Source organism: Dermacentor albipictus, chromosome 1, assembly GCF_038994185.2.
Source record: "Dermacentor albipictus isolate Rhodes 1998 colony chromosome 1, USDA_Dalb.pri_finalv2, whole genome shotgun sequence".
Lineage (NCBI taxonomy): Eukaryota > Metazoa > Arthropoda > Arachnida > Ixodida > Ixodidae > Dermacentor > Dermacentor albipictus.
In genome coordinates this window covers 313320789-313334250 of record NC_091821.1, presented here as the reverse complement: position 1 = coordinate 313334250, position 13462 = coordinate 313320789, and the positions used below count along the sequence as shown (strand labels likewise).

The window sequence follows — 13462 nt, the reverse complement described above, 5'->3', positions numbered from 1 at the left end:
GTGGTAATCAGAACCGCTGACAAGCTCGGAAGCGCTGACACCTCGCACCACATTTTCGATCTGCTGAAGAAGTTCCTGGCAGGACAGCGATTAAAGTGCAACGATGAAGCCAAGACAGCAGTCCGACGGTGGTTCCACAGTCAGCCGGACTAATTTTACCAAAAAGGCATCTCATATTTAGTGCTGCGATGGAACAAATGTCTGAACCGGCATGGAGACCGTGAAAAAATAGTGTAAGGTATGCAGAATAGTACATATATTTGTAATTACCTGTATGTACCTTATATAGGCTAATAAGGGTAAATACTTTCTGATTTGCCCTCTGATATACAACGTAATAAGTATTGGAGCACTGCTAAAGTTGGAGCACAGACAACAAGGTTTGCAGTCGCTTTGCAACAGTTTGTCAACTGTTCTCGCTTTGCTTTGCTTGATTAGGCACTGCAGGTTAGTAAACGTCATTTAAAGATACCAGTGAATGACAGGCTTTCATGACGATTTTAAGAAAGCTTGATCTGTGCAGCTGTAACAAGGTCTTTGGAAGAGCCTTGCACTCCCATCTACTTCCATTCCCATGATGGCACAGTGCCTGTTAATGGAAAAAAAATGTGAGAGAAAACTTGCCAACCAGAAAAATGTGCAATCCGAATTAACTATAAAAATCTAACATTCAATTATTGTTGACATCTACGTAATGCAAAGTGTTGCGCGGATTGTTGCGGCATGAGACTTCGACGAGCGTCGAGCTCGTGGAGGTGGTGGTCAAGTGACAGCCCGAGAGGTGTTTTGTTGTTTTCCTATTGTGCGGTGCTTTAAGAGAGCAATAGGAAACCGAAACCAAATCGAGCTGATGGGCAATGCCGGATGCCACTGAAGCGAAACGTGATGACCACATCAGACTGCCTGCAGCAGGGAACGGCGGCACGTGCGGATTATTGCCTACTAAAAAGCCTGCAGTACGCTACTAATGGCACTATGTGCTGTAAAGCAGATAGGTGCATGAAGATGCTTATCGCAATAGGTTTGGCAGTGATGGCGGTGATAGCGGTGAATGCGGCGTGCGACGACCCGGGCAGACATTTGCTGGTACTGGAATAAAAAACTGTGTGCGTCATCGCTTTCACGTGGAATGGGCAGCTGTATAGCGTTCTCAATCATGCACGCCTCACGCCTTTTCTCGTTCAGATGGGACCTAGGCGCCGGAAAACATGTACGATCGCAGCCTGCAGCAGCGATCGGCAGCGCGTTTCGGTTATTGTCTATTAAAAGCGTGCGCTTCACTTCCAATGGCACTACGCACACTGAAACAGATAGGCAAAGATGCATATCGAAATAGGATTGGCAGTGATAGCTGCAAATGCTGCGTGGGACATCACCAAAGAAGACTTGCTGGTACCGAAATGAGAAACTGAGGGTACGCTGGCGTTTTCACGTGAGATGGGTAGGCAAGTGTTGGGGTGGAGCCGTTGCGGCGGGCAGCTATATGCTGTTCTCAGTCGCGCGCCTCACACATTTTTTTGTTTACATGGGATCTAGCAGTCAGAAAACGTATCATGTGATTGCAGTTTGGCAACACACTGAACGTTGGTGCCGAAAAATCGTATTTTCCGGGAACATGTGAACCAATCAATAATGAGCGTAACTCTATTGGGCCATTTTTTGTGTTGTCAATTACGAACACTGGCGGCGGGAAAATGTACGTAATGGTAATGTATCAGTGAGGTTCTACTGTATCGTGAAATTATGCTCAAAGGTAAACAAGCCGAACTGCGCTCCCTGGTGAACAGAAACACATTTCAAATGACTTTGGGTGAGTCCATAGAGATGACCGCACCCAAACAATGAGTGTTGTTGAATATGCACGAAATATCAAACATCAGATTGGCACCATACATGTAAAGGTGGAAATCCTCAAATGGCTTATCTCCATGCAGCTCTGAAGCACTGGCTGTCAAGTTTTCGTAGACAAATAATTTATGCTGCTTTCTTCTCATTATTCTTAAGTTATGTAAATGAAAAAGTGTTTTAAACTGGTTTGGACCATTCTTACTGAACTGGAACACACACAAAAAGAAAAGTTTCAGTTCAACTCTGATGCTGACACAGCAACCAATCGAGCACTAATGAACATCAGGCTGGGCCAGGTCAATATGGGCATGAATGAGTTTTCTATAGATCAATGTGATGTTGACTTCAAGGCAATGTTCATAATGAATATGTGCTAAAAGGTGAAGTGGTGAACAAACTGGACATTCTGAGACACTTGAGAAAAGGTCTGAAATGGAGAGTCAAGACGTAAATATTGTCAATTTTTGGGCAGTGCACAAGCAATCGAAACACAAGAAAGAATGCAGGACAAGTGCTGGAACAGCACTTGTCCTCTATTTCTCGTGTTTTGTTTGTTTAACACTGCCCAAGAATAGATACATTCCCTTGAAGGGAATGTATCTATTCTTGAAAGTCCCTTGAAAAAGAAAAAAAAAGAGCGCTCGGATGCGTGCTGCTGCAAACATTCGTGCGATGTACCACGTTGATACTCCACTGGTAGCTCGACGTCAGTGCGGTGAAGTCTTCTTTCAGTGTTGGTCCTCACTAGTGCAGCAAGCAACATCAAACCGGCTTTGCGGAAAAACTGGTTATCCGGTTATTCGATTCACCAGTTATTCGAATGTGAAAACTGGATAACCGGAGTGATTGGTTATTTGGTTATTAGTAACCAGATATTTGGATACCCTGGCGTTTGTTTATGTGTACTTGTGCCCAAATTTTCTTTCTCTCTTCTATAAGATTTCTAACTATTTTTGCAACCGCTCGTGCGAGCCAGATATCCTGTCTCGTTAACCTCCTTATCTTTCGTTCTTTAAATTTATCTTTCCGAATAGCTGTGTTCTATAAAATAGTGCTACAGGTTTTCCCCCTGAAATTATTCCAAGCGCCAGCTTTTTTAGTCGAAGCGCCAGTCAGTTTAATCCCAGCGCCAAATAATTTATTCTATGCACCACGTATTTCAATCCTAACGCCAGTGAATTTAATCCAAAGATGCATTTGCAGAGTTGTCATAGCAGTTCAAAACAATGATGAAATGCTATAATTTTGCGCCGACCAAACATAACTGAAGAGCTGTCTTGAGGAGCATTGTCATGGGACTACAGAATTGCCTTTCCCGCGTGGTATATCATCGAAATATTGCCCTGATATGGACATTATATTACTGCCGTGAACAGGTCATGCAAAACGTAGCTATTTGATGGCTTTGCCGACATGCATTGAAACAAAGGGGCATCCAGCAACAAACTTTTGATTCGTAAGCTGATAAAAACAGGCTGAAAAGAGCGTCACGTGACTTTTCATCATTTAGTTTTCTAAAGGTCCGTTGACATGGATATCAAATGAATGAGCTTCAAAGAATCTGTGCGATTATAACCACGTAACGCATCTGAGATTACAAGGAAGAAGGTGTTATGGGATCTCACATAACATTCGCCAGCATATTCCTGATTCTCATCCGTATTGACACGGACATCAAACGATCGGGCTTCGAAGGTGCTCTGTGATAGTACCCACGAATGGTATGCTAGACCATGTGGTGAAGGATGCCACGTGACCTTGCGTAACTTTCGGAAGCCCACATGTGATTCATAAACACAGTGAGATGGGTGCCAATGAATGAGAATGGCAAGAGCTTGCAATGATACACACGTAGTGAACGTCAAATCACATGGGAGACACTGCCTCGTGACCTCACGTATATTTTGCTGGCCCATGCATGATTCCCAATCATACTGACATGGACATCAAACGATCGATCGGGCTTTGAACAAGGTCAGCGATGGTACGCACTTCGCATACTTCAGAATACGTGGATAAGAGTCACATGACGTCACGTAACTTAAGCCAGACCACGGGCAATTACCAACCATGCCGACATGAATATCAAACGAATGAGAAAATCAAAAGCTATACGATGGTACACACGTAGTGAACGTCAACCCACATTGGAAAGGGTGTCACCTGACCTGACGTATCTTTCGCCAGGCTCATGCGTAATTCCCTATAGACATGGATATCAAACCAACCATCTTCAAGGAAGCTGTGCAACGGTACGCATGTTGCGTATTTCAGACCACGTGAAAGAGTCACGTAACATCACCTAATTTTCGCAAGCCCATGGTTAATTTACAACCATGCCAACATGGATACCAAACGAAGTGAAAAATCAAAAGCTATGCGGTGGTACCCACGTAGCGAACCTCAGACCAGCTGGTGAAGGGTACCGCGTGACCCCACATAAATTTCATGGCCCCATGGGTGCTTCCCTACCATATTTTTCATTTATTATAACTTCCTTGCACATGGATATTATATGAACTGGCTTCAAAAACGCTCTGAAATGGTACCCTCGAAGAGCACGTCAGACTACAAGATAAATAGTGTCACATGCCCTCATGGGACCGGTTATTCACAGACATAAAGACGTCGTGTGGACAGGGTTTCGGCGACCTTCAACAGCATCTGCTTGGAGTTCGAACCAGAGTGAACACTGGAGAGGGTCTGGCAGGAAAAACGATATGATGTAAAAGCAAATATCAGAAGTTTAATGCATCATTACGGGTGAGTGAACGTTCTGCGTGCGTGCTCCTGCACGCATGGACAGAGAAGATCTGTTCGTGGTGTCTTCGCTTACCTTCTTATGCGCTACACCATCTCAGCAACTTCACTCTCTCTTGCTCACTGGTAAAGGGCCTTGTCAGCACGCTGGTCAGCCCACACATCATTAATATTAGTATTATTAGGTATGGAAACATACAAAGACACAAAAGAAACAGGGAAGGAGCAAGCTGACAACTGTGACCGAGAGGGGCACAACGCCTGCCCGGTCTTTTGGGAGCAGGGAATGAAAAAAGAAGAGGAGAAGAAGATATGAGGCGAGAAAAGAGGAAAGAAAATACGAAATAAACAAATGACAGAGACACGCAAAACACAGAGGAATACAGAGAAAAACCACTCACTGGCCAACCCGCACAGAGTAATTCGAAGCGATACCACTCCCCCCTGGCATAGAGGGAGAGAATGTAAGACAAAGAAGAGTGGGATTTGCACTGGTGCATAATCCCTTCGCACACCCCCAATGGACAAGTCCTTTCATGTTGAGGAGCATGACAATCAGGCACGTCGTCTGAGGCACTTGGCATCCGTTCCAATCATACCTGCACACAGTGAACTGTAACAACATGCATACTAAATGCACAGAAATTAAACAGCCAGTGCGTCTTTTGCCATGCAACACCACGGAAACGGCAGTGAAAAGCACGTCACGTGACTTCACATAACTCTGCATGGAACTGACTGCTGAACCGATTGATGCAGATTTCACGACGAGAGGAACTTACCTTGAAAGCTATGTGGTACTGATATATGAAATGAATTGGTAAAGCTTGCCATAATTCTGTTTCATTCCTTGCACGCACACACAGGAATCCTGAAATACTTGCAAATTCTTGCTTTGGCAGTTGCTCTCCACAAATTAACGATGCTATCGAATTATTGTTATGGACTTGTTGCTGGGAATGCTGGGCTGCTTTGTGCGTTTTTACTGCACAAAATTCCTTAATATGTGAAAAGAGGTACGTGCCTTTCCGAACCCTGGGTGAGCAGAAGCACAACTAGGAGTAATAGATGATAATGATAATTTGCATACATATTTTTAAATATTTGCCATTTGACATTGGCTCGAACAAGTTGAGTGCCAGCTTTCACAGGAATTCGCCACTTGACGGAACGAAATATGTGAACAGAGTAATATCGATGAGAATTATTTTGGTATTATTTCTCTACTTCAAACAATGCAATGCTTGAACTCATGTAGCATTGTACTATATTGTTCCTAATTTTGTCTAATATTTCAGTTTGCAATATTTATCTATATGCGCGCTTCGTCATGCACTAAGGTGCGCAAATAGCAAGAATGTGTCATATCATAGCACACTATGCACATCAAAAAGATGCAAGTCAGAGAATATTCTCACCTGCATCGGTGCGCTTTCACGTGACAATTTTTTCAAGATTTCTGCACAGCACATGTGGCTCATTTGGGGCAACTTGCTCAGTTAGCCAACATGCACGCAAAAAAAAAAAATTTAAAAATTTAAGTATATATATACATATATATAGACAGAGTGCCGTTTATGCAACGACCAACCTGGCAGGCTCCACTGAGCTTTAGCAAGCATGTTTAGCTAACATGTCTATATCAAATTAATATCGCTTACCACGACTGCCTGAGCTTCCTAACAGCTTTATTTCCCAATAACGACAACCTATTTCTGGGGTGAGAAAAAATTTATAAATTTGTTAGCACGCAATGCATTTACTATGTTTGCAAACATTCCTCCTGAAGATCCTGACTCAGTGTGCAGTAATTACGCACAATGTAGCACAGCATCCAGATGAACGACATCATTACAACAATTCGATAGCATTGTTATTGTGCGAACAGCAACTACCAAAACCAGAATAATCAAGTATTTCAGTCATCCTGTGCGTGTGCGAGGAAATAAAAAAAAAATTATGGCAAGCATTACCAATTCATGTCTTTTATTAGTACCACACCACTTTCAAAGTAAATTCCGCTCGCTGTGATATCCACGGCAATTAATTCAGCAGTTAATCACCTTCAACGCAGATTTACGTGAAGTCACGTGACACGCATCTCATCTCCGTTTTCGTGGTTTTGCGTGGCAAAAGTCACACTGGCTGTTCACTTCCCATTCTAGTATACGTACCAGCACATATGTGAATAGCCTAATGACTGGAGAAAGCCTCCTGAGGTCACATAACACTCCTTTGCACGTAGTCTGACATGCCCTTCGTAGGAACCGTCGCAGACCCTCTTGGAAGCCAGTTCGTATGCAATCCATGTCGATATGGTTGAGAAGCATCTATGGGCCTGTGAAAGTTATGTGAGGTCCCTTGATACCTTTCACCACCTGCTCTGAGGTTCGCTATGTGGGCACCTCCGCATGAATTTCTCGATTCCAGATCATTTGATATCCATGTCGGAGTGGTTGCAAATTACCCATGGTCTGCCCCATGGTCCTTCGATTACCCGTGGTCCTTCGAAGCCTGATCATTTGATATCCATGTCAATCTGGATGACAATCAGGAATATGCTGGCGAATGTTACGTGAGATCCCGTAACAACCTCTTTCATGTGATCTTAGATGCGCTACGTGGTTATAATCGCAGAGATTGTTAGAAGCTCGTCCATTTGATATCCATGTCAACGGACCTTGTAGAAAACAAAATGATGAGAAGTGACGTGACGCTCTTTTCAGCCTGTTCTAATCAGCTGACGAATGGACAGTTTGTTGCTGGATGCCCCTTTGTTTCAATGCATGTCAGCATAACTATCAAATAGCTACATTTTGTATGACCTATTAATGGGCATAAATTAGTGCATATCAGTGCAATATTTCGATCATACATCGCACGGGAAAGGCATTTCAATAGTCCCATGACAATGCCCTTCAAGAAAGCTCTTCAGTTATGTTTGGTCGGCACAGAATTATAACATTTTTGTCATTATTTTGAACATCCTATAACACCTCTGTAAATGGATCTTTGGATTACATTATTTGGCGCCGAGATTAAATGCATGGCAGCTGAATTAAATTCACTGGCGCTTGGACTAAAATAGCTGGAGCTTGGATTAACTTGAGTAGGAAAATCTAGTAGATTCGAATATTCGTATATCCGGCTAACTGGTTATTTAAGCCGGATATCCTCAATATCCGTTTCTTAAAATCCGGATAACCGGTTTTCGAGACCGGATTCACTTCCCTTTGGTTAAAGCGGATAGCCGGTTTGACGTATGTTTGCAAGCACTAGTTTCCACTTGCTGGTGGTGTTAGTGCGTGCCTGAATTCACATACTCGTTTAAGGTGCAGTAGCACTAAGTCGATATGACACCGACAAGATGCTCACGCCAACAATTGGCTGACTATACAGTCACTGAAAGCATTTTGTCGTACCAGGCCGACAACGACGCAACCGACGAGCATGAGTTGTCGCATTGCGACGGGCTTTCTTGGCACCAACAAAACAGCACCAACAAAATCAGCATGCATACCATCGTATGAGTGGATCCTGCATGATCGGCCATCGAACTGACAATGCAATAGCAACAGCGCCTTCACTTGTATATATAATTAATCGCACTAGCAGTGAGTCAAAACGTGCATACGAAGTTCAAAATGCATAGGTAAGCTGCAAGCCGTGCACGTGAAGTTTGAGCCAATGCTGATCCTGTTCAGCAAAGGTTAAGCCTGGCACCGTCGAGTTCGTGCACCCGCTACCGGCGGACCTGAACTGAAATGTAAGCAGTTAGGACGAAGGAAACTGCTTTGATAGTTCAGTTCTGTCCTTAGCGATTAGAAATCAACTGCACTTCACTTCACACGGCGCATACGTAATAAGGGGCAAGCGGCAACACAGCACTGTGCTAACATCTGTATGTCACCGTACCCAGTGACGTAAGAAATACTCCTGACAGCAAGAAATGAAGCTTCTGAGGTGCAACGTTCACATACACCCATAATAAGGCTTCATGCGCACTGCATGAACAACTGCAGCGCGAGGACGACGATGGAGTGAACCGGGGTCAGAACTATACAGACGGCTTCGTAGGTTATGTAACTGAAGCAGTGTGTAACCTTGTAGGGATAAAAATACCAGTGCAGCAACTTTTCAGAGAGTCACTGGTGACGGAAGGGTGTCCAGGCCCACACACAGTCTCTGGGATTGTAATGGACGTCGTGTCGACCCTGGTTGTATCGAAGGGTGTTGGTACGCTGTTGGTTCCAGATACGATGCTGAGCAAGCTGACATGCCTCTTTGGTTCTTTGTATGAACTCTTCTACATGTTCGTTGGTAGGGCTATTAGCCACATGTAGCATGGCATCAAGTGTTGACATGATGCGGTGCCCGTATAAAAGTTCGAACGGCGTAAACTGTGTGGTACAGCTGTGTTATGGGCAAACGTCACACATGGCAATATCACAGGCCATCCACAAATGGAAGCAGCTGAGACTGGTGTGTTGAAAGCAGAGGGGACTACTTTTTTGATGTGTGAAGCCCAGCAAAACAGTAATAGCAGAAGTTTGGTTTCTTTTGACAGATCTCGCACTATTCACTTGATAGAGAGCAGATATGTCCATAAGATAGAATTGCATGTGCTTAGATACATTCATAAGAGTGGCTTGTTGGGCGAGTTGAACACTGAGATGCTGACAAAGTCAGCATTTTTACAAGGGGGTGCATTTCTATTCCGCCCAAGCCGACCACATCGAAGAGGTTACTAATTACAAGTGCCAAGTGTTGTGCGTCATGACTACCCATCAAACCAGTCAAGAAGTGGCATGGAATTTTGTGAAGCGGCTTTCCGTCAGGCGGCTTGGGTTCTTCACTTTCCCGGTCTTCACCAGGGCAATGAGTACAGTGCACTTGCTTCCCCCTTTCCACGATCACCTTGGGGGCAGTGGATCCATGGTGTGGACTCTCCTTCCCGGAGGTAGGTTTTTGGAATGTCTACATGACCACCGGTTTGGCCGATTAGGACATGATATGTTTTTCTAGTGAGTGATCTTGAGAAGATAGATGGTTTTTAAGAGACGGGCTCTCATTGTGTGGAGCATGCTACTCCAAACGATTTACTGTGCTCTGCCATCACGTAGCAGTTCTCGGAGAATGATGCAACTGTGTTACAAAATAATATGGTGCTGTCTTCTGCTTCTGCCAGTATGAGTATTTCTTTCTCTATAACTGTTTGCCTTCCCATATAAATAAACCCCTGTTCTATTCCTCCAGCCTCCTGACGTCGTACTCATCAGCAAGGACGCAACTTTTGTTGTGAAAGTATGGACAACAGCACGAGCCTCCATGTGATGCCCTGTTAGTGTAGGCCAGCTAACCGTTCCACTGTCGATGTAGGTTACAGTGCAGCCCTTAGTGTGACGCCCGACTCCAACACCACGGCACCCAAGTCCTATGGGGCCTCCTGCATACTTGCTTTTTTCCAGGGTTGGGATTTTAAGATCTTTTTATATCTCTCTCCTTTTAAGCTTGCGAAGTTGCGTCAGTTAGCGAAGTTGAAATATTATTCTACTACATATAATACGCGAAATTTTGAAACATGGGCAATAGATACTTGTAGGACAACATATGGCTTACAAATGTTAAAAAACCGGCTGCCAAGGTTATTGAATACACTACAGAAACAAAATATAGAGCCCGACAGAATTACTTTTGCGGACCTTCGAAAATACTTTAGTGTGTAGAAGAAGAAAACAAAAAGGGAAACAAGAATAGTGTAGTTAGTGTATAATTTTGCTGCACTTTTACTGCGGAGTTATCTGCGCTCTCTGCGGTGCATTTTGTGAGAGCTGGTCCCTGGTGGCGTTCTTGTACGGATAAACAGTGTCTTGAAAGCTGAATGTTTGTACGTCATAATTGTATAGCTTCAAATTGTATTGTATTACTTGTATTAATTGTATTGTAATTGTATTAATTGTATAACTTCAAATCGTATAACATAATTTGTATAACGATGTCTGAATATGGAATGAGTTTTATCTTTTTGTACGCATAGATTTTCAGTGAGTGCTGATTATCACTCATATATTATATAATTTGCTGACTGCTACGTGAAGTTGCCACTACGGGGGCCTGCGGCCTTCTCAAGCTGCAATGCGACAGCTTTTTCTGTAGGCCTCTGGCATCATGTATTTCGGATGCAAATAAAGTTGTTATTATTATTATTATTATTATTATTATTATTATTATTATTATTATTATTATTATTATTATTAAGTGAGCCTATCCATTGTTGTCTTTTCTTTTTTTTTAAGAATCTCTCTTCATTGATAGACCAGTACAGTTTCTTAGGAAAGAAGTCATAGCAAACAGTTCACACTGCTGCCACCTGCTTGTTTGCTGTGCCTTGCCCACACATTCTCACTGAGCAGGTGATTAGCACCCCTATGTCTCTACTACAGCTGAAGTTGACTGTAAGCAGCCCGGGAAGGACGCATTCTGCGAGTTGCTCCTTTTGAATATCGTGAAGGTACAACCCCATGCTTGGCAGATGCTTGTAAAAAAATACATTCAATCCATACTATTTACCTTCCGTATCAGACCTACAGAAAATGCTTATACTTCCAAAATTCTTATAGAATACAGAAAAGTAAACCAATAAACCTGCTTTCAAACCTAAGCTGCCATCCTATAGGCAGTTTGATTAGGATGCAACCATGCAAAATGCCATAGTTCCTGGCCAAAGGTGAAAAAAGACGACGTGCAGGACTAGGCACCACATGATATCTGGCTGTGGTACTTGCAGCTGGAGGAGCCCTGGTGCTGTTATTTTCCATGCTGTCTGCCATAGCACAAACGGCACCGAAAGGTACAGGTATGGTATAATGTAGCAACTCCTTCCACTAGATTTTATGCCACTCTCATCATCGATCGTTCAGGATGACTGATCCCATTGATAACGCAGGCAGGGCATCGCTCTGACCACTGATGATGTGCGACAGTGGATTAGGATCATTACATTATTGCAGAAGTCACAAGTCTGAGCCTTGGTCAGTGTTTGCTGGAGCTCAAATGACCACACTTTGACCAATCGTCATAGAGTGTTGTGTTCCATTTTCACTGATTGACATGCCACTCAGGTTAGTAGTTTGGAATGTGGTTCTGCATGGAATGTGGCTCTGCATGGGATGTGGTGCTTGTAGCCTGAGCAAATCTCCGGCTGGTCAGTTACCGACATCACTTGGGAAACAGTACACAAATGCATTTAACTCTACTGTTTGTGTCTTACACTAGCTCAGAACCTTGGTAATATATGTAGTTTAGCTAAGTGGCATGGCTAGGAGTGCTGACATTACCTTGTTGATTTGTCATTTTTTTGCATTAAGTGAAGGTCCACACCCTCTGAACTTTAGCAAAGATACTAGCAAGAGTAATGTAGCACCCTAAATAATTCACTACAATGCTTGTTTCTACAAACTAGCTTTAATTTCAGTAACCAGGAAATGGATCTGTCGTGAAGTCATGATACACTGGCTCGCTGCTCCGTTGCTGCTATTACTGTGGCTGCCACGTGCGAGTGCAGCCAAAAGTCTGCAGCACTTTTTGTTTATGTTTTGTCATCATAACTACCTTTATTGGTACACAATGTCAGAAAATTTCGCCCTGCGTCATAACATCATTATAATGTTAATAATGCCACATGTGGCATTTCAAGACCAAATCTAGGATTTAGATGTTTCCCAACCATAAGACTTGCTAAATTTTATTCTCCTGCGTGCGATGAACATGCAGTAGAGGTTATACAACTTGCAAAATATGTTGGCTCTCCTAAAAGCACATTGTCTTTCATGTCAAGCTTGCTGACACAGCTGGAATTTACAAGGGCATGTGAAACTTTTCTAACCTCTTCGAAAATATTTTTGCATAACCACAATTACATCCAGCACTTTGAAATTTGTTACAGGCACCACATACTGATATCTTCAGTGAAGACTACATTTGCAAGGATTACCTACTAGGTGGTATTCGTTCATGGAACAGCGCCATCGACCAAATTTTAAAAGTTAATTGAAAGCTTTTGCTACACCATAACAATGGCTTACAGCTTGGTGCTTAATTCAAAAGTGTGTGGAATCTTTCCTAGCACTAGTGCCACAAAAAGTGCATCAATTGAGCAGACATTTAACCCAGCAGAGCCTAACACCATTTTTTTGTACACAGAGTTTAAAACCTAAAAATGTTTATATGAGTGTGGGAAACTTAATGGCAAGCCCATAGTAGCCTGTTTTATGCACTGGAGCAAGTTTTCCATGTGTGGATAGTTCAGCAAACCAAATAATTAATTGGTGTACTAATTATGTTATTACTCAAGTAACTTTTCATTGTTATTTTGGTATTAATGTACTTTTTATGACCAGAAGAAAAGGTTAACAATTTCGAATTTTTCTTGATATAGAGTGGCATTTGGGCTTTGTGTGGTTAAGACTGAGGGTAGCATCAAAGACAAGTGCAAGACTTGAGCAAAGCACAGATAATCAAGCAACTGCGGGAGCCACTCACCACTTGAGAGGCCATCGTCCACCTGTGGTCGCACGATAGTAGTCACTTCCCATGGCGAGTGCGCGAGACAACCCAAAATCACTAATCTTGACCTGGAAGTGCACGAACAGGAAACAGCCCAAAACATATAATGATGTTAATAATATAATGTTAATAACGTAAAATTATAAGATGGTAATATTATAATGATGTTAATAATAACAATAAGGCAACGCACAATACATTTAGAGCAGCAGCCAAAAGGAGGTCACTTCACATGTTGGCAGTACGTGTGGTGCATGATGCCTCTTGGGCCACAATGTGACGTGTTCAG

The 13462-nt window shown here is 42.9% G+C and overlaps 1 protein-coding gene across 2 annotated transcripts in view; it reads right to left on the bottom strand.

Annotated features, from left to right (window-relative positions):
- Shark (SH2 ankyrin repeat kinase) overlaps positions 1 to 13462 on the bottom strand; it is a 68900-nt gene that overhangs the window by 12690 nt on the left and 42748 nt on the right. The window contains exons 14-15 of one of the 2 annotated variants that reach the window (XM_065435761.2): positions 13150 to 13241; positions 433 to 589 (exon numbers count right to left, since the gene is read on the bottom strand). In XM_065435761.2, coding sequence (XP_065291833.2) covers positions 490 to 589; positions 13150 to 13241 — 192 coding nt within the window. In that variant the 3' untranslated portion in view covers positions 433 to 489. Of the gene's footprint in view, positions 1 to 432; positions 590 to 13149; positions 13242 to 13462 lie in introns of those variants that run through there. The other variant, XM_065435752.2, reaches the window with a different exon arrangement.